This window comes from Colletotrichum tamarilloi (assembly GCF_030869305.1).
Source record: "Colletotrichum tamarilloi strain Tom-12 chromosome Unknown Scaffold_8.1, whole genome shotgun sequence".
Taxonomy (NCBI): Eukaryota; Fungi; Ascomycota; class Sordariomycetes; order Glomerellales; family Glomerellaceae; genus Colletotrichum; species Colletotrichum tamarilloi.
In genome coordinates this window covers 427675-452532 of record NW_026849391.1, presented here as the reverse complement: position 1 = coordinate 452532, position 24858 = coordinate 427675, and the positions used below count along the sequence as shown (strand labels likewise).

The window sequence follows — 24858 nt, the reverse complement described above, 5'->3', positions numbered from 1 at the left end:
AGGAACCTACACTACACTCTGGAACGACGGGCGTTGACCTTATTGATTGGCTTCATCTATCTGCACCCCGATTCGAATCGCCCTTCACATACCCAATCCCCTGTCTCTTTCACTTCGCCCAGCCCAATTTCGAGTCACCGCTTTCCAAGGGACTGGCCGCTTTTTGAGACATTGTTACCGCCTTGACTTGGACATTCTAGAGAGACTGGAGCGCTGCCCGCTCACACACACGCACGTACACGCACCAGTGCAGACTCCAATTCCTGGGCATACAATTTCCGCCCTCGCCTGCCTTTTTTTTTTTTTTTATTTAATTTTTCACCTATCGTACCTTTTTTCTCCCTCTGCTCATCGTAAACCTGAACTACGGACACTTGACCTCCCTAGTGATACTACCTATCACTCTCCTCCCCTCCTACTACCTTAGGCCGGGGAATAGCAAGAGGTAAAAAGAGCAAGAAACGCCCTAACTGCATTCGCTCCAACCACCCCCCAAAGTCCCCGACAGAACAACCCAGCGAGAAGAAGGAAAGACGACTGGGAAAAACAAGAGACATTTGCGTTCCCCGGCGTCGCAGCAATGTGCTCTTAGGATAGACACCCTATCTGCTACGAAATCCCAAGCACCCAACCCACGCACAAAAGCTCCGCACCGTACGAAGGAACAAATACAGACAACAAGAGGAAGGATTTACAGGGCCCCTCCGAACGCTCAACCACCGACCATTTCTCAGGACTATTATTACCCAATTGCCCCGACGGCCGCTCGTCAGCAACAGGTTACACCGTGTATCCGCCGCACATCCTGGCTCCAACCCAGTGCGACAATCAAACACAAACTCACCTCGCCCAGCGCAAATCCGGGTCGGACTCGCATTAGAGGGACACTGGACGGTGGGCCCCCACTCCACCGCCTGGTCTACACCACTTTACCACGAGACGCCCTTTTCCCCACAACATCCCCAGACCGAGCTTTCACCTCCTCCCCTTTCGTCGCCATCTCCGTCGTCGTCGCCGTCGTCGTCGGGCCTCACACAACACGCACACAACTTTCATCCATCATCACTGTTTCTGGCCAAGGTATGACGACTGCTGGTGCCGCTATCGGTGCCAGCCCTATGCCAGCCGTTCCGGGAATGTCCCCCACCGGCGAATTCAACGAGTTCTTGGAATACGACGAGAACAATCCGTTCGGTGACTCGAGTCCTCTGCCAACAAATTTCGACCTCAACGCCCACGATACCCTCAAAATCTCCGATTTCCCTCAGTCGCTTCACGAAGCAAAGTCGCTAGAACCCCGAGCCACCCTGCTGACTACCGGTACCGTCGCCGCTGGCTCACCCGACTCCCTCATCGACTCCTTCCGAGATTCTTCCTCCGACTCTGCGTCCTCGAAAAGGACCGCCAGCTCCGCCTCAGGGAAGACCGCCGACGTAATGATGACCGATGGAGCCGACGTCAAGCACGACTGGAACGCCTCGGCCTTTGTCGGTCGTCCAGAAGACAGTATCTTCATGTTCGGCGCAAATGCCGACGCGACGCTGCCCGACGGCCTGGATTTGAACGATGATAAGTTTATGGACGAGTCCTTTGACTTTGAGAGTGCTTCAAGTAGTCCCAACGCAGCCGGTGCCATGAGCATGGAGTCGCCAGAGATGCCCACCATTCACACGAATGGACCGTCAAAAACCATCGCTCCGGGCAATCCCCGAAACGCAAATCACGGCAAGCGGAACTCAGTGAGTGGAATTTCGCTGCGCAACACAACAGAAACAGAACCCAGCTAACCCGACTCAGCAATACTCCATATCACAGCCCATGAATGGATTGAAGATGACAAACTCGAGAGAATGCTCTCCAATGTCACAAAACATGATAACCAGTCATGAGGCATCCCCGTCAGCCTTCTTCAACAGTTCGCCCTCGCCCGGCGCACCAGATTTCAACGCTGCCGCAATGGGTGCTATGAACCCTCAAGGCTTCTGGCCTGGCAAGCTGGATCCTGCGGCGCACCAGATGGTTGCCAATATGCCTATGCAACCGCAATACCACCAACACGATGGTCTTCCGGTCCCGATGCCGCAACAAATGCCGATTTTTACTCAGCCGAATTTTGATTTCCTCAGCCGTGGTTGTCGGTTGACGATCCACCCGACACCCTCCAAATCGCGCGTTGAGACACAGATTCCCATTAAGTTGACTCTTTTCCCGCTACCTCCTGGTATCAAGCGTCTACACCTGCCAGTGCACACCATCTCGAAGCCAAAGCTACTAGCCAAGCCACCAGCCGAACGGACACCCGATATGCTGGAACTGTACACCATGCTCGTGTGCACTAGTGCGATGCAAAACGACGACAACAAGCGCAAGGCCTTCCAACGCGCCGCAGCCGCCACCCACAGCCCCGTCATGAACGCCCGATCCGTTAGCGACGAGGATGATGAGGAGAACAAGCCGCAGAACGGAGGCGAAGTGCGCATCTGCGCCGGCTGTATCACCCGTGAGCGTAAACGAGCCGCAAGGAAGAAGATCAAGAAGGTTGAGGAAGAGGAGATGTGGAATCGTGACGAGACTAGGCGGGTGATTGTCTTCAACACACAAGAAGTGAAGGAGTGGCAGACACCCAACGGCGTCGTCTCAGACTCTACAGTGACAGGACGGCCGGAGCCTGTGGCGCCCCCCGGTGCTATGCAAGTCGATGCCCCGATGAGAATCGCTTGCTACTGCAGGCACCATGCCGAGAAACTGGGATTCCAGGTCATCTTCACCATTAAGGACTGGCAAGATCGGGTTGTGGCACAGGAGATGTCTCAATCGATAATGATCACCGACGATCACAAGACGCACCCGATCCCGCAACAGTTGAACCCACCTGCGACCCAAGCCCCGGAGAACAACAGCAGCAACTTGGTACCTATGATGAACGCTCCGATGGAATCCAGCCCACTCAGCAATGGAGGAACACCCTTCCGACTGTCTCATTCTAGCTCCGATCTGCAAAACATGCACCGCAATTCCGCTCCTCAATTCCCAGTTGCGAACACGACCGCCAAAGCGCCAGCACCTCCAGCTTCGAGCACTACCCCTCGCTCATTATCGCGACCGCAGTCTCCGAACGCGCATGGCGGACCTCAGACGAAGAAGCGCAAGGCCAGCACAGGATCGAGAGTACCGATAGGAATGGCAATGACGCGCCTGGACACGACGCCCCCGCCAACGCAGATGCCCAATCCAATCCCCGCGGCTGCCTCTGCATCGACATCACCATTCACGCCCAACTTGACCAGCTTCCAAACTCCTCCTGAAGCTGTGTTTGTTCAGAACGGTGCTCCACCACCCATGCCTCAAGCATACGCTACTGGCCCGCCTACGCCTAACAGCAACGACCAGACACTGTTCACTAATGCCAATCGCTCAGCTAGCATGGACAACGTCGCCATGCCGATGTTCTCTGCGCCCGCATCAGCACACCAGAGCCGCGCTGCAAGCCCCAGTGGACTGCGTAACGGTGTGAACGTGGTGTCGCAGAACCAGTTCAACACGATGTCATACATGCCGACGAACGCCGTTGCTCCAGCGCGGCCACAGCCAACCATTCACAAAATCATTCCCAACGAAGGTCCGAAGTCTGGTGGCATCGAGGTCACGATCCTCGGAGCCAGCTTCTACCAGGGTCTCGAAGTGCTGTTCGGCGACCAGAAGGCCACCACAACTACTTTCTGGGGCGAATCATCCCTTGTCTGTCTTCTGCCTCCCTCGCCTGTCTCTGGAGCTGTTCTTGTCACTTTCAAGCAGAGTCAAACGCAAGCTGGACCACCGTTCCCTGCTATGTCCAAACAGAACCAAATGTTCAAGTATGTCGACGACGACGAAGAGAAGCTCATTCGCACGGCTCTCTCAATCCTGGGTCATAAGATGTCTGGACAGATGGTTGATGTCAAGGAACTTGCTCAGCGCATTATCGGTCAGGGTGACTCAAGCTGGGGTGCGTCTGGGCCCTCAGGTAGTGTCGGCGGCTTTGGCGGAAGCACCTTCAACATGAGCACCGAATCTCAACTTCTGAAGTGCTTGGAGCTCATCGATCTAGATGACAACCCGAGAATGTCGCGACTTGATCTGAGAAGGTCCACTGGTCAAACAATGTTGCACATGGGCTGTGCCTTGGGATACCATCGCTTCATTGCTGGACTATTGGCACGCGGTGCTAACCCAGACTTGCGGGACAAGGGCGGCTTCACCCCCATGCATCTTGCAGCAATGAACGACCATGAGTCAATCGTTCGCAGGTTGATGCAGGCGGGTGCCGACCCCACGATCCGCAGTCTTTCGGGACTTCGCCCTGCCGATGTTGCCCGCTCACGCAAGGTCATCGATCACATCCGTCGCTGCGAGCGTCACATCCGCTCCAGGAGCGGTGGCTCGTTGCACAGCAGAGCAAGCAGTGCCGCGTCCCTGAGATCGCTGTGGGATCCTTTGGGCATGTCCAGCGAGTCGGAGTCTGCAGACGACGGCGAAGAAAGCCCCGAGTACTCGTCGGGAGATTACGAAGATGACGAACAGGAAGAAGAAGACTCTTGGCTTGACATGCGGCGCCGATCCAGTAGCCATGCGTTCACGCCGCGCCCTGACAGACAGAGCATCCTCCAAAGGGGTCAAGACGAGCTTCAGCCAGGACTGGCGTCACCCACAACAGCCATTGCCTCAGCCGTCAGAGACCAGTTCACCGCCCAAATCCAACAGTTCCAGCAAGCCATGACGATGCACTTCCCCAACCTCCCGCAGATGCCTGCTCTACCTAGGATGCCAATGCTCCCCGACTACCATGCATACCTCCAGCAGAATCCTCTCATGGGTAGGGTCACCTCGCTCATGCCGGGCATGTCGGGCTCACGGCCTGGATCGGCAGACGAGGAGACACCTAGGCCCATGGACGGAAGATGGTGGGATCTGTCATCGTTCCGGACCACCAACAATAACTCGGCACCGCCGCCGTCCTATGACGAAATTTTCCCGCAAGATGAACTTGACAAAAAACAAGCCGCCGCCCTCGGAGCCGCCGCTGAGGCTGCTGCCGATATCAAATGTGCGACCATTTATGACACGCAGACAACCGAGGTCACGGAGGCATCGTCAAGCACGGCGCCAGTGCCAAGCGTACTCAGAATTGGACGCAAGAGTGCCATTACGAAGGAACAGCAACAGAACTTCCTCCGGGCCCACGAGGCTAAATTCAAGGGCATGCGTAGCGACAAGAACCTGTGGTTCATTTGGGTAAGCTCCACCACGCATGCATTCTAAATTGGCCCGTTAGACTGACTTGAACCAGATTCCCCTTCTTACATGTATTTTGGCTGCTATGTTATACAGCCGTTATCCTCACTACTTTGCCGCGGCCTGGTCTATGGTTGGATCTAAGGTGGACCAGGTTCCGGAGATTGTCAGGAACGTTCAGGACCGTGTTGTTGAGGTCCTGTAGACCATTTCGACTTGCTTCAAACCAATTACGTCACGCATTCGGTCAAATGTATGGCCTTGTTCGGTTCTTGTTTTTCGGATCAAAGGGGAGAAACGGAGTTGATATTTGCGGGGGACATACGTGGAACAGAGTTTCGCCCCCTACCTACAGCGACTAGGACTGGGATAAGATGACCGGCACGGCCAAGGAATGCCGTGTCGGTTTTTTGGGTCTGGGTTAAGGACTTGGACGTTGCGCAGCGCCGGTACGGAAAGAAGTTCCCCACGGAACCAGTAAGTCATCTATCTCACTTGGGCAATTTCAGCCTTTCAAATCTTTCTTGATAGTTCACTTTGTTATTTTTCTTCATTCGTTGGAGTACCGCGAGGAGTCTCGATGCATGTAGCTCTGCTGAGCGAGCAGACACGGTCCAGAGGATCAAAGATGGCTGTGTCGAGTATTATATAGCAAGGGGTGCTTTTCCAACTATTTTACATAGAGGCAGACATTATCGATCTAGGCCGGGGAATAATGTCGACACTGGTACATTTGTCCTGTGCGTTCAGGTCCGTCCACTGAAGTGATGTAACATGTAAATCATTCTGGACATGTCGGAAGCTATCTCGACATGGTCTCACTTGATCTCCAATTAGAGAGAGTGCTCCTTTTCCAGACGCCCAGCCATGGCCTCGATCTCAACCAATCTCTCCTCCCTCCACCGCCAAACACCCGCCAACACGGCCCCCGGCCCGACGACGAACTCCAAGTTGTTGGCCAGGACGTAGTACGCCAGAAACCTTTTGAGGTTGACCCTGCCGTGCCGCTGCTTCTGGACGTCGTAGACGACGAGGGCGCACCACAGCCTCGAGGAGCCAAAGATGAGCCAGAAATCCCACTGGAAGATTTGAAATAGGCCTGTGCCGACGTCGCCGGTTGAGATGTCGCTTAGTGGAAGGAATACGTTTGTCAGGGTTAGGTATTTGTTTTGGGAGGTGAAGATTGTGTAGAGGGTGTAGAAGTGGGATGCTGAGGCGACGAGGATGGCGGTGGAGTAGAGGCGGCGGAGGACGAGGGTTGTTTGCTTGCGGGTGGCCGTCTTCGTCTTCTTAGTTTCAGGAGTTTGTTTGGGTCTGTAAACAGTGCTTGCCAGGAGCCAAATCCCGGCGTTGACGAGGACGGGCACGACCTGCCAGAAGGCGATGAGGTTCTGCGCTAGGCGGGGGGAGGACCAGGGGTAGTACATTGCCGCGGTCGGGAGGGCGAAGATGAGGAGGGAGGCCGGGAGGAGGGCATTTGCGAGGGGGAGGGGCACATCGCCGCCCGAGACGAGGTAGGTTTTCCGCGTGGTGAGGAGGGTGTAGGCGAGATGGTAGAGGGGAATTATGACGCCGCCGCCTACTGTTTGATAGAGCGCTGCCCAGGCGGCGTGACTGTGTTATCGTGTTAGTTTTGCTTGTTTGTGCTTCTGAGCTTTGGTGGGTGGGTTGAGAAAGTCGTGATGGAGGGAAGGGAAGGGGAGCTTACAAGCTGAGGAAACTCCAACGGTTCCTGGAGCGATAGGCCTCGACGTTGAAGACCACCACGGCCGGGAAGAAGTTGAGCAGGAAGTGGATCTGCTGGATCCTTGCCGGCTCGTTGAGGCTCAGAGGTCCCTGAGCGAAGGAGGCGACGAGGTAGGTGAGGCCGAGGTCGAGCGGTTTGAGGCCGGCGTAGGTCGTGTAGAGACGGGAGCCATCTTGGAGTTTCTCCGTCTCGACGAGGTCGGTGAGGTTTCGGGTAAAGGAGGTGTGGCCTGGTTGGATGCGGATGAAGTAGACGCCCGCGACTGCGAGGAGGGCGAAGATTGTTGTGAAGAGGGTTGTTAGGAGGGGGTGTCGTGAGGACCGGGGCGGTGAGGATGTTGGGTTGGCCATTGTTGGGAGAGGTTCTTGTGGCGTTCGATGGAGAAGTCCTTGAGAATGCTAGACTTTGGCGATAGACGGGTGAAGTCTCATGATGGAAATGAAGCTCGAGATTCAGTTCAAATAAACCATACATGTAAGACGGACAGATCCTTTGACAAGTCGAATGACCCCACACCGTCAGCAATAACTGGAGTCTGCGGCGTGAGTGGTTGACGGGCTCGGCTGAAGGTGCGCCTATGCGGCGTGGGTTTCCGTGTCCGTCACTGTCGGCCGACATCTGACATATCATCCATCCTATTCTCTTGCTAATTGATCCAGTTTTTTGTGGTTTGCGAATGTCCCCTGTAACAGTCCTGCATCGCAGTTATCCTCAAGTTTGGGCAGAGACTGTTGTGAGCTTATGAGGAAAATAAAGATGCTGGGTGCCACAAGTTGGGTCTCATTTCCACGGAAGTAGTTCCCTAGTTACTGAGTGCCTGCATTCGTCTATCTATCCTTAGAATCCGAGGTGAGGTTCCGTTGTAGGGATAACTTAGTCAACCATGAAAAGAAGAGGTATAACATCACGGCGCGATGCCTCTCGAGGACATTAGTTTGATGTTAAAAACATGTAAGAAATCAAGTCCCGGTAATGTCAGAAAGCAAAAGCAAGATTGAAGCTCTTTCTCTTCTCCTTCAGCAAAGTTGAGCCTGATCGCGAATGAGATATCATTAGCTAATCGATCATCTCAACTGTTTCCCCTTCAATCGACGATCATTCTGGCAGATTTGCGAGTTAGATTACCCGGTGTTGATGCTCTCACCAAATCCAGATTTATACTAAGCCTGAATTCTAGAGCTATTCCTCAATGGACTTCCTCAGATTCGCTGCCTTTTCAGGATAGACAGACGATGCTACTCCACAACTCGACCGCGCTGATTCCCCCATCAACGAGGATGTCAACTCCATTGACGTAGCCGCATTTCACAACGAACTCAATCGCCTGAGCAATCTCATCCGCCGTGGACGCCCTTTTCAAAGGATGAACTTTTAGCGCAGCAGTAATCATATCACCCACCATATCCACCGACTTTTCTGCCGTAAGCATGTTCGTCTCCGTCATCCCGGGACTAACACAATTAACCCTTACGCCTCTGCCGGCATACTCCCTCGACGCCGCCGCTGCCTGAACCCGCAGGAAGTTGGCCTTCTTCGCAACATAATATGCAACTCTGCTCTTTCCACTAATAATACGATCAAGCTCCTGATTCGGAGACAAAAGGGATGAGAGCGGTGCCGTAGCGAGGTGCGTCTCCAGCTCTGGGGACATGGGTGGGCATAAGCCTTGCGCTGTACTACCGGTACAAACAAGCGAAGAACCCGCAGGCATAACAACTTCTTTGCCAAACGCATCAATGACATTCGCGGTGCCCCGGATGTCCACTGTCAGAATCATCTCGACTGACCCGACTACCGCACTGACGCCGGATGTCAGTACGACGGCCTCGATGGCGCCCAGGGCTGCGGCCGTCTTTGCGACGGCCGCCACGGAGTCATAGGAAGACACGTCGACCTGTCTCGTGGTAACCTCAATGCTCTTCTTTTTGAGGGATTCGGCCCCTGCGTCGAGGGTGGAGGGGGAGCGGCTTGCAAACAGAACTCGTCGGCCAGGGCCAAGGCGGTGGGCTGTGGCAAGACCGATGCCGCCGCCGCCAATGATGACAAGAACTGGGAGTGATTGAGATGCCATAGTCACAAGGTGGGCTGTTATTGACGGAGTATCTGAGTGAGGATGCGAGAAGTCACTTATTGGTATTGGTGCCAAGGAAGGAATGCCGCGATTATTTACATGCACACCTAGCACTTCATGCGCATTTACGTCTAGATCAACAGAATTCAAGATATCTGATACGAAATGAGGAGCTATCGATGAATTGCCGTCGTCAATGAGAAATGCTTCTAAACTTGAAAATCCAAGGATGTAATCGCCGCCTCCGTCGGACATTTAGATCCTACCCCGGAGACTTGCAGTGTCATCAAGGCTGACTGGCAGCTCTACAATGTGCAATTCCCCAAAGCTTAAAAGGCTAGGTGTCTTGCCAAGCTCTCATCATGAAATAGCACTTCAATAAATCAGTTTCAGGATCATACGCATTACATCATGAGCAGTGTTATTGTACCCGCAGCCAGTCCTCGCCTGAGGCTAGGATGGATAGGTAAGTTGGATCTTCCCGTTAGAAATCCCATTACTTTTCACCTCACTAACACGCGCAAATAAACAGGTTTGGGCTCCATGGGGCTGGGCATGGCGACCAACCTACAAAAGCACCTTTCGCAGTCGGGCGCGCCGAATCTCAGTTTCTACAATCGCACCAAGTCCAGGGGTGCAGCCCTGGAAACCTTGGGTGGTGTTTCTCGCAGCCTTGATGAGCTTACCGCGAAATCTGACATCATCTTCTTGTCTCTAAGCGATGGAAATGCGGTTGAAACAGTGCTAAACACAATACTAGAGTCAAATGGTGCGACTATCCCTTTTGACAAGAAAGTCGTTGTCGATACCTCGAGCATTCATCCCAAAATTTCAGCTCAAGTGAGGTCGAGGTTGAGAGAACAGGGTGCCGAGTACGTCGCGGCTCCTGTCCTTGGTGCCAGCCCCGTAGCCGCAAAGGGACAACTTTTGTGGATATTGGCAGGGGCGGAGGCTGCCATCGACGTCGTCAACCCGTACATTGTCGGGGTGATGGGTAGAGGGATCTTGAGACTCGGAGATGATGTGCGGCTTGCAAGCAGTCTGAAAGCTGTTGCGTGAGTAACTGAACCTCCAGACATTTCTTTTTCTTTTTCTTTATGAGAGAAAAGGTACTAAGGCATATCAAACAGAAACTCACTCGGAATCGGTATGATAGAGGTCATTGCTGAGGCTCACGTCCTTGCGGAGAAGGCTGGATTAGGGGTTGCCGACGTCGAGAACTTGATCCAGCAGCAGCACGGCTTGCCAGGGCTCATGATCTCGCAGCGTCTGACCACCGGGGCGTACATGCCACCACGAGGCGAAAGACCGTGGGCAGATGTTGGTCTTGCGGTTCTAGGCGGGCAAGAGATTCAGACTGCTGCGACGGATTTGGGAGTGCAACTCGGTGTGTCTTCGCTTGTTATGAAGAACCTGGAGGTGGCGAAAGCGTACGGCGAGTCGGTTGGCCGGCAGCTGGACGTCTCTGCGCTTTATGGTGCGGTGAGGATATCGAATGGGCTTCCTTTTGAGACAGAGTTTGTGAAGAAGAGAGACGGTTCTTCTTGAAGGATATGATGGGAGGGTATGCAACTTCGCAGTCAGATATCATTATTATTCACGGGAACAGCTACAAACCCCAACGACACATCATCCTAGATATTCTGGTGTTCCATATCCATTGAAATTTTTGACTAGTCGTACACACAGTACGGAGGCACGTGAGAGTACTATAAGGACATAACACAACCTAATATAATGTTAGTTTTGAGGACTTGAGGTTTACTTGTCGTTGGACGTCAGCCGCTTGGAAACGTAACGGCACTCACATTACCTGCGGTTGCTGCTGGCCTCAGACTGCCATCTACAAACGGGTCCCATGAATAACGCTTATATACTGGCAGCGATGAGTGATGGTATCATTCTATCAAACCCACCTTAGACAGGAAGACAGGGGGTGCAGTGACTGCCATAGGCCTAGGCACGGGACTGGACACGGGTCCAATGCCTGGTAGACATCATTACTATGGGAATTGACACCTGGGCCTACTTGGTTTCATCTGAAGGGAAAGTCAAACGGAACGACAACGCTTGGAGCAGGGGAGTTTGGTCAGCTTGCTGATAGGGTTACTCTTGGGAGATAATCGCTATGAATGGGATTCTAATCGATCAAAAGTCGGGCTGTTCTAGTTGTATGATCTATGTTCGTGGCTGAGAGCCAACAGACTTATTTCGTGGGCATCTTCTAACTTAATACACGGTGTCTCAGTAGGGTCAGATAGCTGACACACTTGTTCCTATGAGACGAGATTGCCTTGCCGCCTTCAACTTCAAAGGTCTGGGTTTCGCCCCAGCACCCCCGACGAACGGGGTTTTTTTCACTTCTTTTTACAACACTCGCACTGGAAATTTCGATCAGCCACAATGCTCTATCTGTTGGAAGAGAGATGGCTTACCGTGACGTGACTGTTGGTAGCAGATGTTACAGACTGGCAACTTCCTTCACGACTCACGTACTCGTCAGAAGCACAGGTCGATGCCATTTCCAACCCATAGCAAGTTTGAAAATTAGTCTGGGAAATATCGTCAATTAAAGTCAAGTTCCTCAACTGCCATTGGCCTCTCCAGAAGAACTTACGCATGGCTGCGTGACGGACCTGCAAGTGGCGAAGATTGCCGGAACGTTGCAAATGACGAGGAGCAATGTGACGGAACGCATTTTTGATGAGCAGATTGTAATTGCAAGAATAACGCGAGCCTGAAGAGTGTGAGGGGATCTGGTTAAAATCTAAGTCTGATAATGATGTCAAAGGAGTGTGTAAGTTGACGTCGTCTATCAGACTATTTATCCTTCCGGTTGTCAAATCAAGTCTTTGGCTCTCCCCCAACGTTGGATAGATATCGACACAAGAAAAATTGCGACTCGTCTTCGGAGAGTATCATCATCACCGACGGGGTTTGACCATCCGCCGGCAATCGAATTAGGGTCTCAACTCCTGGCAAATTGATACGATCGACTATAACGACTGGTGGAGACTGTTGGTATAATCTGCGAGTCCACCACTGTAAATGGCTTTCCGAATCTGTCGGGTTGGTGTCGCCGAGTCATGAAGAAACCCTTTTTTAGTAGTAATACATTCCTCAAATTCAGGCTTGACTATATGTGTATCTCACCGCAAAGTTGGTCGCTGACTGACATGTCTGTCGGCTCAGTATCACTCATATAAAGACCATATCCGTCATTCGCATATCAACATCAGCCGTCTGCGTCTACCGGTGCTTGCGTGATTAGGAAATGGCGGCGCACAAATTGGGCACTACCTGCCAAGATAGGAACAGTCATATGGAAGAGCGACGAGTGGAAAAGGGAATAAATCTCAGGATACATAACATGATAATGAATACGGTAGCTTAGCTAGCTCACATGCAAAGTCGTCTGATCTGGCTGGAGAGCTCCAGGGTGTTGCAGTAGCTCAGCTTACTTCACTCCAATGCTTTCTTCATACGATGAGAGGTCCAAACACGAGCAGAGCCACTGCAGCTCGTCACAGTAATGGCCTGCTATCATAATTGTATTCCAGCTCATGGGAACGGACTCCGAGTGTCTTTATCCGGGTCGGAGGAGACGGCGCACGTAATTGGGGCCGTAAGTGCTGAGGGATGGCGGGCAACTCTTTCCCCGTGCGGAGAATATATGCAGGCCGTTGCCTGGTCGCTCCCCACCAATCAGTGGAGCTCTGGCTGAGAGCTCTCCCAAACCTCAAAATTTCATTCTCCAAACGCGCCTGGCCAGCTGTCTCAAGCGCGCTCATCCATTGACAACACCTTCGAAATCCCCTTCACCGTTGCGCCCAACCCCGCCTACGACTGGACGCGACCACGAAAATTTTACGATATGTCGCTCTTCGGCAACAACCCTCTGGGTGGTCTGGGAACCTCGACTAGCGGAACCCAGCAACAGAGCAGCACAGGAGGAGGTTTGTTTGGACAGCAGAACACGACCAGCACCCAACAGACTAGCTCTACGCCTGCTTCAGGCGGTCTATTCGGAAACCTCAATCAGGCCAAACCTGCGACCACCGGCGGTCTCTTCGGCACATCGACGACGGCACAACCGGCGACAGGATCCTCGCTGTTTGGTGCGCCTCAGCAACAACAGCAGCAACAAGGCCAGCAGCAACAATCAGGCGGACTCAGCTTGGGAGGCTTGGGTGGGCTGGGAGCATCAACGGCACAGAAGCCATCTCTCTTCGGCGCCATTGGAGGTGGTCAACAAAACCAACCCCAGGCGCAAACGACGGGCTCGACCTTCGGCCAGACTACTGCAAACAACACTCTCGGCGGCTCACTCTTCCCCTCATCGCAGCAACCGCAGCAGAATACAAACAACCAGTCCCAAATCCAGCAGGGTCAACCGTCAGGCGCATACTTTGACAGCCTGTTCGCCAAGAGCAAGAAGCAAGGAGATGGCGAAAATGGCATGGAGGACCTCCCTAGTCTGCAATTGGGCCTGGGCGACCTTCGCCAGCGCTTGAAGAAGCTGGGAACAAAGGCTCAGGAGCGTCCTTCCGATGGTAGAGCGCACTACCTCCTCGCTGCATCTGGCGTGGATCCTTCTACCGCCGCGAAAGACCTCGGATCCCTCGATCTGCAGACTGGCCGTGTCGAGAGACCCTCTGGCTACTCACCCGCCGAAATCGACGTCGAGACGTACCTCGCGAACCTCCAGACGAAGACAACGATGAGCATGATTGCGGACGGCTTAGAGAGATCGGTCCGCGACTTTGATAACTTCTTGGAGGACAACGTGACGATGGAATGGGACGCCCAGCGCAAGCGCATCTACGAGCACTTTGGTATCAAGGCTCGTGAAGAGTCTTCTTTCGGACCCGCTGCGTCGACAAGAGAGACCTCTGGTGGCTTTGGTCGTTCGCGCCGAAGCAAGAGCCAGGCGACTGGAGCTCGTTCTGGCAGAGCAAGCGTCCTGGGCAAGTCGAGCATGCATCGCTCGGTCATCGGCAACGCAAGCAAGATCGGGTCTCACCAGCCAGAGTTCTCAGATGTTGATCGGTCCACGGACAATGGCGGTTCGTTGACCGGCCACATCAATTCTGACGACAGATCTCTACGGGAGAAGCAGAACAAGCTTTCCGAAAAGGTCCGCAACCTCAATCAGGCGCGGCTCATTGCCCATCCCTATCCCATCCTTTCAGAGCTCGCGGATGTCGAGCACCGGTCTCTAGACCCATATGCGCCACACATCGTTGAGGCGTACTATGCTGTTCGCGAGATCGTCGGAGAAGACCCTGAAGCAGAGACTACCATCAATGGTGCCACTGCGAAGGAGCGGCAATTTGCCAAGATGTACTTGGATGAATCGCCGAACTCTGCCAGCTCGATATCTATGCGAAAGAGGCTGTTGGATGGTGCCAACAGATATCTTGAGAAGCAATTCCTTCAAGAAGTCGAGGCCCTCATTGCAAAACACCCCCACGAAGCCAACCTCGGTGGCCGCCCCGATATTGTCAGCAAGATCAGAGCCTACATCCGGTTACGTTCTGCACGAAAGGATTTGGTGCCTGATAACACAGACCTTCAGCAAACTGGTGGTGAATATGTGTGGGCCATCGTCTTCTACTTGCTACGCTCTGGTCACGTCAGCGAAGCTGCGACGTATGTGAATGATAACGGCAATCAGTTCCGCAGCATCGACCGCACATTCCAGAGCTATCTCAACGGCTATGCTTCTAACGAAGACCGCCGCTTGAAGCGCACATTGCAGGATAGATGCAATGCCGAGTACACTCAGCGTGTGCGCAACGCTCCCGACAACTCCATCGATCCCTTCCGGATGGCTTGTTACAAGATTATTGGTCGCTGTGACCTGAATAATCGGAGTCTGGATGGCCTCAACACCGATATCAACGACTGGATTTGGCTTCAATTCAACCTTGCTAGAGAGGGCGACCGTTCGGTTGAGGTGGCTAGCGAGGCTTACGGCCTTTCCGAATTGCAGTCCAGTATCAAGGAAATCGGAGCCAAGCACTTCCCCAAGACCTCTGCGGAAGACAACAGTGGCAGCTTTGGCATGTTCTTCTACCTCCAGGTACTGTCAGGCATGTTCGAGGAGGCCATTGCGTACCTTTACCCCTTTTCCTACGTCGACGCAGTCCACTTCGCCATTGCTCTCGAGTACTACGGCCTCCTTCGACCTTCCGATCCTTTCAGCGCCTCCAATGATCTACGCAGCTTGAACGTCAAGGATTCTGTTCAGATCAACTTTGGCAGGATGATTGGCTACTACACAAGGGACTTCAGAGCAGCCGACGTTGTGTCCGCTGTTGACTATCTGACTCTCATTTGCCTCAACATGGACTTGTCTGGCGAGGCTGGCCGTCGTCATGCTAACCTCTGCTGGGAGGCCTTGCGCGAGCTCGTGCTCGAAACGCGTGAGTTTAGCAAGCTCATCGGCGACATCCGCCCTGATGGCCAGCGGATACGCGGTATTATCGAGGAGCGCGGTTCTTTGATCGGTCTGACGGAAGAAAACGACTTTATCAACACCGTCACCGTCCAAGCTGCTAGCTTCGCCGACGAGAACGGCCGCACCACTGACTCAGTCCTTCTGTACCACCTGGCTGGCGAGTACGATACCGTCGTCTCGATTGTCAGCCGTGCACTCAGTGAGGCCATCTCCCTCGAGATTGGCGAGGATCCCATGCGCCTCATGCCCGTTAAGCCTCGCGCCGCCGGCCAGGAGGCCGAGACCGGCAGCAGCCTTAGCCTGGCTTCCATCGACGACCCCGTGGAGCTTGCCCGTACGATGATGTCCATGTACGAGCGCGATGCCATGTTCCACCGCAAGATCCAGGAGCAGAACAGAGTCGCCTGCCGCGTCCTGCTCGAGATGAGCACCATCAAGTCCCTCGTCGAGGCCGGTCAATGGGCTCAATGTCTGGACGTAAGTGACACCTCGCAACCACTCACTGTTTCCCCCATATCCGTCGCACATTGATGACTAATTTTGGCATTCTAGAAAATCCGCGGCCTCGAGATTCTCCCGCTCGACGCCAGCGGCGACCCGAGCATTATCCGCGCCTACGCCGCAAAGTTCTCCGGCCTCTCCCAGCCCGTCTCTATCAACGTGCCGAATCTGCTCATGTGGACCATCATCTGCTGCACGCGCCAGCGCGACCAGCTCACCGGCGGCCAGTTCAGTGGCAACGAGGGCACTCGTCGCATGATGGTCGAGCAGATGAAGCAGATGACGCTCGACCTCACCACGTACACCTCGCAGCTGCGTTACCGCTTCCCGCCGCACTTGCACGAGGCACTTGCCAGAGCGTCTGCCGAGTAAGAAGAGGACTCGGATCGATTCGTAGCGTTGACATTTACGTGGTCTGAGAAGGAGATTAGGGCTGAAGTGGTGGTGTTGGTAATTTAACAATTGAGCAGAGTCAAGAAATGACGGAACGAGTGAGGCTCGCATGACTCCAGGATGGGGCGCAAAAAATGTCTTGTTGTTTGAGTAATACGGCAGAAGAGAGAATACTATGAATAGATACCTTCGTGACTAGCCTTTTCCTCCTTTTGTTTATTCCATCCATGGGCTCTGTAAACAAGTTCACCTCTGACTATTCTCAGCAGCAGTAAAAGGGACTCTTGCCCAGAAGCTTAAGATGGTTATACCCCTAATCCTGAAGTGTAAAGCTACCGAGCTGTAGCTTGTGAGTTCGAATACCACCAACGACCGATGCTTTTTGTTGTCTTTTTCCTTCCCATGTCACTATTTGGCGGCGAGTAACATATTGTCTCTACACACAGTAAAAAGCCATCAGGAGATTTCCATCTCCAGCCAGGATGCGCAAACTGTCCCTGGTATTTGGTCCTAACTAGAACGTTGTGAAAAAAATGTTCAACGAGAGAAGCATACGTTCGGGGGTATAGTGTGATGCTACAATAAACAGGTCCTTGGGAAAGCCCACCTTCCCCTCCCTCCAAAAACGCCAAACGTGATGTGACCCCTATTTTTCCGCATTCTAATTTACAAGTCTTTAACGACCACGACCCCTTCCACGTCCACGTCCTCTCCCTCTACCACGAGTAGCGCCGCCCCGAATAGACCCGCCTCGCATCCTGCTAGGCTCTGGACCACCGATACCGCTATCCGATTCAGAAGACGACGAGATCTCGCTCTCCGATTCCGACTCGGAGCCGATTCTCACGACAGTCAGACCCCCCGAAGGCCTACCTCGGCGCGCGGACGGCGGCGGAGGAGGAGAACGATCTCCGGGAATGCCGGAATCAGAGGAAGATGCAGAGGACGGCGACGCGACGGGAGCGTCAAAGTCCGACTCGTCTTCATCCGACTTGCGCCAGCGTCGACCGACGGCACCTGGAGGCGGAGGTGTGTGGTCGGAGCTCGACTGTCTGCCCCTGGAAGCACCGGGAGGCGGAGGCGTGTGATCAGAGCTGGATTGTCTGTCCGCAGAGGTGCCCGGGGGTGGAGGCGTATGACCCGAGCTTGGCTCTCTCACTCTGGCAGGCGCACCAGGAGGTGAAGGAGTGAGATCTACGCTTGGTTCTCTCGAAGGCTCTCTGGTGGTCTCCATTGCTGGCTCCGTCGCCTCTTCAGTAGAAGGCACAGTCTTGGCTGGCTGCTCGCTGCGACTGACTGAAGGTCTCGCGGATGACGCTTGGGTTGGAGTCGGGGTCTGTTTCGCGCTCGCATCTCGCGACTTGCGCGACGTAATCTTGAACTTTCCTCCGCGAGCTGCAACACGGGCCGCCATTGACATCATCTTTGTGGCACCCGGAGGAGGCGGGGGCGGTGATCGATCGACAGGTGCCTTCTCTACCGCGGCGGTCTTGTTCTTGGGCGGTCGACCACGGCGCTTCTTAGGCGGTGCCGCGGTTGCCTCCGCCGTCTCGGTCTCGATGGAGGTGACGGGTGCACTCTGGGATGGTCCTTCTCCAGCCAACTCTCGCTCAAGTTGGGCCTCGAGTTCAGCTTCAGTTACATCGTGAGCCGCGTCTTCATCATCTGCATCGTCGTCGTCATCGTCGTCGTCGCTAGCTGTGTTGCCCCTAGCTCTCGGGTTGAACGAGCTGGCTCCATCTATAGTCACAACGCGGCTAAGGCCCGAACGTCGCGATGCTCGCTCTTCACGTTTCTTCGCTGCATTTCTTGCTGCAAGTTCAGATGGCTTTGGAACAGCATCGGCTAGAGGGGCCCTCGGCACCGAGCCCGGCGTCGAGTTCGCGCTCCGCGGCGGCCTGCCTCGCCTCCTTGGTGCTGTGGGCGTTTCGGCTCCACCAGCGGCGGCGGTGGCGGCTGCAGCATCAGTTCCCTTCTGGATGAGAGCACGCACAGCGTCAGAAGCCATGTCTCTAGGGTCATTACTGGCATCGCCCGCCTCCGGCTCATCGTTTTGGACCGGTGGCCTTTGCTTGAAAGCCGGCACCATGTCATCAGGGTCGTCGATCATTGGTTCTTCTGGCTCAGCATAAGACGCTCTAGGCCTTGCATGTCGCAATGAAGGAACGTTTGCCGGGAATTGAGGAGCTGGCATCCCGCGTCGTGCTGGACCGCCTGCCTGGACTGCCTCTCTTTCAAGCTGGGCCGAGGCTTCATCCTCAGGATCACCGCTCACCCCAGCTGGCTCGACAGTATCACCCTCAGCAGCTTCGGGTGCGGCGCCCGCGGAAGCAGGCTGTGCCGAACCGAACAATGCCGGATCCATGGCAGATTCGTCAGCACCGTCGTCTTTCTTTGCCTTCTTCCTGTTTTGGGGCCTTGGGCCATGGAAGTCCGGATCCAAATCATTCTCCTGTTTTGCCTTCCGCTTCTGTGTCCGCAACATATTCTTGACGTATTCAGCCTCATCGTCAAATACCATGGCGTCAGTTGAAGGCATTTGGAACGGGTCGAATAGAATCTGATCTGGACCACTTTGTTGGTAGTAACCCATGCCGAACATGGGTTGGCCATCCATGCCCAAGGGATCCGGGTATGCTGACTGGTCCCATTCGGGGTCCCCATTCATGTTCGCCACTGGAGCAGACGGGTCAATGTCCATCTGCGACATGTCTTGAGTTGCGTTGGGATCGCGATCATCAGCATGATGTCCCTCCTGCTCACCGAGGACATGGCTCTGATCTCCGTATCCGTACAGTCCACCCTCCGCGGACGCGGTAGCACCGTTAGCGCCATTAGCGATGTCTTCGGCAGTCAGAGAAGCACTCTCCTGAGCCTTTGCGGTGTCGGCCTTCTCCCGTAGCTCCTTCATACGTTTGCTGTTCGCGCTGCGGCCCTCTTCACCAGCTGTCTTGAGCCAGTTGAGATTGTGCACGCGGAAGTCGACGAGGGCCTCAACACTTCTATCGTCCGCAATAGCCCGGGTATCATGACCGAGAAGGGTGTTCTTTGGCGTATAGGGGTTGCCGCTTTCGGCACGGCGACATGCACCGCAATTACAGATGCCCAGGCACTTTGGGCAAAGCCAATTCTCGTTCTCCTGTACCGTCTGTGGCATCTGATCAAACGCGCGGTAAAGCACGCCGTAGCAGTAACTTTCTTTACACTCTGGATTTGAGCATTCTTGCACCTTGTAGGCGTAGTCCTTGTGACAACAAACGTGGCAGCGACGAAGCTCTCCCTTCTTCTTCTTCCGTTTGTATTTTTTCTTCTTGGGCTTGCCGTTGTCGTCCAATTCTGGCTCGGGTTCGGACTCGGTGAGTGGCTTGTCCTCGTCAAGCCTCGAAATATCTTTGAAAGGTCGCCTGTGCAAACCCTCCTGGCAAATTTCGGCCAGTGCCTTCTTACCTCGCCGGGTGCGAGCGATTTCAAGAGGCTGAGGTGATAGCTCTATATCAACGAAGCCGTCGTTCTTGATGATCATCGCCCGCCAGAGTTCGTAATCCTCCGTCAGTTGTTCCCACGACCATTGCTCGCACCATTGAAGTTTGGATATGCAGACACAGGATCGTCCCATGGCGTAGCATTCCATACAGACGTCGTATGCATCCTCATCTCCGTTGACCAGAGTCCGCACACAGTGCTTGCAGGTCAAGAATCGGTTGAAAATGTTTGATCTGCAGTATGAGCAGGTCACGCAAGAATCGTACTCGACATATTCGACGTTCTTCTCCTTGGTCGCAAACATTTCGTCAACAAGAATCTCGGTGTAGAGTGAGAAAAGATGGCGGAAATCCTTGGCAAGCTGCTTATACCGTGAGGATGACCGGAAAAGCTCCGAGCTTAGACCGGCAATGCCCATCTCGCTGTCCTGCTCGGCCTTTACCATCTGCGCGAAGTATTTCTTAAGCGTATAGTAGATGATAGCCTTATTTTTGTACTGCTCATCACGGCAGACAAGACGAGCTTTGGGAAGGGCTTCGTGGAGTGCCATGTCCAGGGTCTCGACAGTCGTGCGGTTCCACGCGACCTTCATGGTGCGCGTGCCCCTATTCCAGACCTGGTGAGGGGCTAGAGGGGGGATGAGGATGAAATCGCCGGGTTTCTGCTCGACAATGTAGACCGGAAAGGTTGCCTTTTTCCAGGCGTTGATCTGAGCAAAATGCTTCTCAATTTCGATGTCGTGGCCGAGCATAGACAGGAAGTACTCGCGGACGACTTCTCGATCCTTGGTCTCCGTCATGAACCAGATGGAGCTTCCAGGTTTCTCTCCGTTCTTACTCCCCGAAGCCTCAACCATGATGTTTTGTCCGAGACTGGCGCACATTTCACGATGCGCCGGGGTGAATGTTCCTTCGTGTCCGATATAGCACATGAGATTCTGTGCTCGCATCTCCTCGGGCAGGCTTGACATGAGATCTCCCGCAGGTGCCACCTTTGACCTATCGCCAAAGCCACGAAAAGGATCACTTTCCCGACTGTCTGCAGCTCCCTTTTGCGTGACATTTTCGTTCATGTAAAATAGGTTGGGAGGAATGACTTTCTGCAGGTGTTCTTGCCATTCGGGAGGACAGTCGATGTCTTTTAGGTAAAGGCGTTGCCGTCTCTCGTCTCGATAATTGGTCGGTGTCCATTGGTTGGTGAGTTGTTTCATGGCTCTCATATAGTGGCCTGTGGTCATCGGAATCTCGGTCTGGCCGGTAATGTCACGGACATTTTCCTCTGTCTTGATGTCAGCTGCTGCCGCGATTAGGCAAAAGGTGACTACACTCACGCTTCTTGTCGTATGTCTTCTCCATCCACTCTCCACTGAAGAGCCACTCGGGAAGAACCTCGTTCCATTTCTCAATCACCAAGGGCTTCCCGCCCTGAATGACTTGTAGTTGGACCAACTTCTCAAACTCCTGGGGGCCCAATCCTTGAATCTGAGCAGTCGAAATTCGGAGGACCCATTCGAAATTCGGGGTATGATCGACAAGCGTGAAAAGGTCTAAGTCCGGGGGAATCGGATCGAACTTGGCCTGGGGATGCGATGGTGGCGGCATCTTGAAGGCTGGCTATGGCTACTTTCGGGCGGGGAATCGCATGAGAATGCTATCTTTGACGCGTCGGTCAGGACATGCGAGACGCATGTATCCCCAGGCGTAATCGAGACGACCTGCGGCGCGTCGAGCCGGCGGAATTGGTAGGATGACCGGCGAAGACGCCGACTGGTGATGTTCGCGACAAACGGCGGTGCGATCCAGAGGCTGGAAAGCGTGTCGCGTAAACGGAAAGTGGCGTCGGGCGAGGCTGAACAATTCGAGATTCAAAGGCGATGGGGAGGAACGAAAGTCAAATGCGCAGCCAATCAAGGTCTGCGAATCTACCGGTACCTTGGCCCCCAAGGATCAAACAGCACGGACCACACTTAAGCTCTGGACCCTTTGGCGACGGCTCTCAAATTTCGGTTCTCTCGGTGACGGGTGCAAAAAGTTGACGGGGCATATCTGGTTTTTCTTAGAGCTCCGTATCGATTGTCGGTAAGTCTTAAGGTTTCTTTTCGTTCTTCTCCAGTGGAAATACTGGCTAGAAGATTTCCACGGGCTCTTGCCTCCGAAGCTAAGGCCTTTCGATGAAATGTCTGTATCGCGCTATGGTGAACATAGTTGAGGGAGCTGGCACCCTTGCACATCACAGCTGAAGAGCTTCACAGTTTAGATGGATTCAAGGCTCAACGCTTCAATGTTTTCCATATTGCAAATATCACTCCTTTTAGAGCTTAAAAACTTTTGTACCTTATCTCTGGTATTACTGCGAACAGCTTGTAAACTCTTCTACGTGTTCTTTAATCGTCAATGTGTCACTTATACTAATATCGTGACAGTGACTCGAAATGAGGCAAGTCAACTTGCTAAGAGGGCCCCTAAGGGCGGCATGCAACCATCCATCTGGCACAACGAGATTTCTCTCAGCGGCGTCACCATCTCGATTGGGCTTGCAGGCACACCGCAAGCCTAGCACATATCTCACTCTTCGGAGCTCAGCTCATCAGCAGCACACAGCTCTCCACACCACCACGAAACGCCTCACAACAGCCATTGCTCCAGACACTCCCGAACCAGCATCACCTGAAGCTGTGTACTCGCCGCCGACGACCGGTATCATCTCTTACCTGCCCGCATCATGGGTCCCCTACGCAGAACTTACCCGTATCGATAAGCCGGCAGGCACTTACTACCTTTTCTTCCCCTGTCTATTCTCAACACTGATGGCCGCACCGATGGCCATGCCTATGGCGTCTCCGGCCTCTGTCATTGGAACTTCGCTCCTGTTCTTCTCGGGAGCCCTCATCATGCGAGGCGCGGGCTGCAGCATCAACGACCTGTGGGACCGTAACCTCGATCCGCACGTCACGAGAACGAAATTCCGGCCCATCGCGCGAGGCGCCATCACTCCTTTCCAGGGTCTCGCGTTCACCGGCGCCCAGCTCCTGGCCGGACTGGGCATCTTGGTTCAGTTCCCCACGTCCTGCCTCTGGTACGGCATTCCGAGTCTGCTCTTCGTGGCCTCCTATCCCCTGGCGAAACGGGTCACCTACTATCCCCAGGCCGTACTGGGCCTCACCTTCTCCTGGGGTGCGATGATGGGCTTTCCAGCTCTCGGAATCGACTTGTTGTCCAATAGCGCGGCCTTGACGGCTGCTGGGCTTCTGTACACATCGAACGTCGCCTGGACGATTCTGTACGATATGATCTACGCCCACATGGACATCAAGGATGACGTCAAGGCGGGCATCAAGAGTATCGCCCTCAAGCACGATGCCGAGACCAAGCAGGTCCTGACGGGTCTGGCTGCGGTCCAGCTGAGTCTTTTGGGTGCTGCTGGGTTCGCAGCTGGTGCGGGTCCAGCCTTCTTTATTGGCAGCGTCGGTGGAGCGGCGGTGACACTCGGTGTCATGATCAAGCGGGTCAACCTGAAGAGCGTCAAGGACTGCTGGTGGTGGTTCATTAACGGTTGTTGGATCACTGGTGGCGTCATCAGCTTGGGTCTCGCGGCCGATTACACTGTAAGATACATTCAAGGCGGAAACGAGGATGCTGTCGGTCAGAAGCAGCTGGAGTAGGAAACTTCAAAAAACGGCGTATGGAAAGATGTCAGGAGAAAGCTTGTACCAACATCGTCTGTAAATTTCATAGCACGTAGAATCAACATTCCCTTGATTCTTGATTTGTGTTCTTCACAACCCACCCCCAAATAAACCCCGTTTTGTGTAATGTGTGATGTGAAATGCCGCATGTTCAGGTATTGACTTTCATGATGTTTTATTTCATCGACCAAAGTCTACCCGCAGTATCAGGACCATAACCCATTGATGCCAATGCAAGCGTAAAACTCCGAGTGCCGAATTTTCTTCCACTGTCCTTCCCATGCTTTCGCGCGATCGAAAAAAGCCTCCCGTTTAGGATCTGGGCTTCTCCTTCTTCTCCTTCCACAGAGCGAGCAGACCGACACCAGAGACCTTGACGACCTTGAAACGGACACCGGGAATATCACCCTTGGCCTTGCCCTTGCGACCGAAACCGGCCAGGAGGACCTCGTCGTTCTCGTCGACGAAGTTCAAGCAACCGTCGTTGGGGACTAGAGATCATAAAAATGTCAGCACTTCAGTTCCCTTCGCCACATGGTCCCATTCAAGACCAGCTTTTCTTTTCCCGTTCTCTTGTTCGTCGTTCGAGAATCGCATGTTGGGGGGTATTCGGGAGAGGGTGTATCGTACCGAAAGCAGTGACCTTCTTGCCGTTCTTGATCAACTGAACACGAACGCACTTTCGGATAGCGGAGTTGGGCTGCTTAGCCTCGACACCGACCTTCTCGAGGACGATGCCCTTGGCGTGGGAGGAACCACCGAAGGGGGAGGACTTGAAAGCGGTACCGAGGGCACGCTTCTTGTATCCGAGATCGGCCCACTTCTGGTCCTTACGGTTCATGCGCAGCTTGCGCGCCGCATTGAGTCCACGAGGCATTTTGGCTGGATGAGACTATTGTCAGTTGAAAAAGTTCCTAGAGGGGTAGTTGTGTGCTGGTGGCAATCGAGATTTCGTCGTCGAGATTGTTGAAATTTTTTCTTGCTCGGGGAATTCGTCGTCGATAGGTTGGAGGTTCTGGATGGGACAGCGCAAACGTACCGATGTGTTGGGGGGTATCGCGGGAATTGACTTGGTGGTGGTGATAGTGCCTGACTGCTTCTTCGCGAAAAGTGGTATCCTCAGATTTGTCCGACGACAGCTTTTTCGGCACACAGAGGGTTTGTGCCCTTCGGTGGGAGGAGCGTCGTTTTTCATCACGTGATACTGGCTCGTGCGTTGTCCCATTGCCTGACGAGCGGAAGAA

General features: G+C 53.9%; 9 protein-coding genes across 9 annotated transcripts; 4 read left to right on the top strand and 5 right to left on the bottom strand.

The window, feature by feature from the left end:
• Window positions 1-578: 578 nt before the first annotated feature.
• On the top strand, window positions 579-5476 carry CTAM01_03499 (uncharacterized protein; the record flags this gene model as incomplete). The annotated part of the gene is made up of 3 exons (XM_060519534.1): window positions 579-1739; window positions 1798-5271; window positions 5327-5476. Coding segments are annotated over 3 exons (4785 nt in total), but the record flags the coding sequence as incomplete, so codon positions are not given.
• Window positions 5477-6104: 628 nt separating this feature from the next.
• CTAM01_03498 (FAD binding domain-containing protein) lies at window positions 6105-7368 on the bottom strand (the record flags this gene model as incomplete). Its single annotated transcript, XM_060519533.1, has 2 exons — window positions 6105-6885; window positions 6980-7368. 2 exons carry the CDS (start codon window positions 7366-7368, stop codon window positions 6105-6107), a joined length of 1170 nt encoding a protein of 389 aa, XP_060385739.1.
• Window positions 7369-8234: 866 nt separating this feature from the next.
• CTAM01_03497 (short-chain dehydrogenase/reductase SDR) lies at window positions 8235-9089 on the bottom strand (the record flags this gene model as incomplete). The annotated part of the gene is made up of 1 exon (XM_060519532.1): window positions 8235-9089. The coding sequence occupies one exon, from the start codon at window positions 9087-9089 to the stop codon at window positions 8235-8237; it is 855 nt and encodes a 284-aa protein (XP_060385738.1).
• Window positions 9090-9500: 411 nt separating this feature from the next.
• On the top strand, window positions 9501-10637 carry CTAM01_03496 (uncharacterized protein; the record flags this gene model as incomplete). Its single annotated transcript, XM_060519531.1, has 3 exons — window positions 9501-9555; window positions 9622-10144; window positions 10220-10637. 3 exons carry the CDS (start codon window positions 9501-9503, stop codon window positions 10635-10637), a joined length of 996 nt encoding a protein of 331 aa, XP_060385737.1.
• An 809-nt stretch (window positions 10638-11446) lies between these two features.
• Window positions 11447-11787, bottom strand: CTAM01_03495 (uncharacterized protein; the record flags this gene model as incomplete). The annotated part of the gene is made up of 3 exons (XM_060519530.1): window positions 11447-11470; window positions 11525-11641; window positions 11707-11787. The coding sequence occupies 3 exons, from the start codon at window positions 11785-11787 to the stop codon at window positions 11447-11449; spliced, it is 222 nt and encodes a 73-aa protein (XP_060385736.1).
• Window positions 11788-12621: 834 nt separating this feature from the next.
• Window positions 12622-16425, top strand: CTAM01_03494 (uncharacterized protein; the record flags this gene model as incomplete). Its single annotated transcript, XM_060519529.1, has 3 exons — window positions 12622-12714; window positions 12862-16029; window positions 16105-16425. The coding sequence occupies 3 exons, from the start codon at window positions 12622-12624 to the stop codon at window positions 16423-16425; spliced, it is 3582 nt and encodes a 1193-aa protein (XP_060385735.1).
• A 697-nt stretch (window positions 16426-17122) lies between these two features.
• On the bottom strand, window positions 17123-21530 carry CTAM01_03493 (AT hook domain-containing protein; the record flags this gene model as incomplete). The annotated part of the gene is made up of 2 exons (XM_060519528.1): window positions 17123-21207; window positions 21260-21530. 2 exons carry the CDS (start codon window positions 21528-21530, stop codon window positions 17123-17125), a joined length of 4356 nt encoding a protein of 1451 aa, XP_060385734.1.
• An 830-nt stretch (window positions 21531-22360) lies between these two features.
• Window positions 22361-23590, top strand: CTAM01_03492 (4-hydroxybenzoate polyprenyl transferase; the record flags this gene model as incomplete). The annotated part of the gene is made up of 1 exon (XM_060519527.1): window positions 22361-23590. The coding sequence occupies one exon, from the start codon at window positions 22361-22363 to the stop codon at window positions 23588-23590; it is 1230 nt and encodes a 409-aa protein (XP_060385733.1).
• Window positions 23591-23926: 336 nt separating this feature from the next.
• Window positions 23927-24491, bottom strand: CTAM01_03491 (ribosomal protein S12; the record flags this gene model as incomplete). Its single annotated transcript, XM_060519526.1, has 2 exons — window positions 23927-24105; window positions 24245-24491. 2 exons carry the CDS (start codon window positions 24489-24491, stop codon window positions 23927-23929), a joined length of 426 nt encoding a protein of 141 aa, XP_060385732.1.
• Between the last annotated feature and the right edge of the window lie 367 nt (window positions 24492-24858).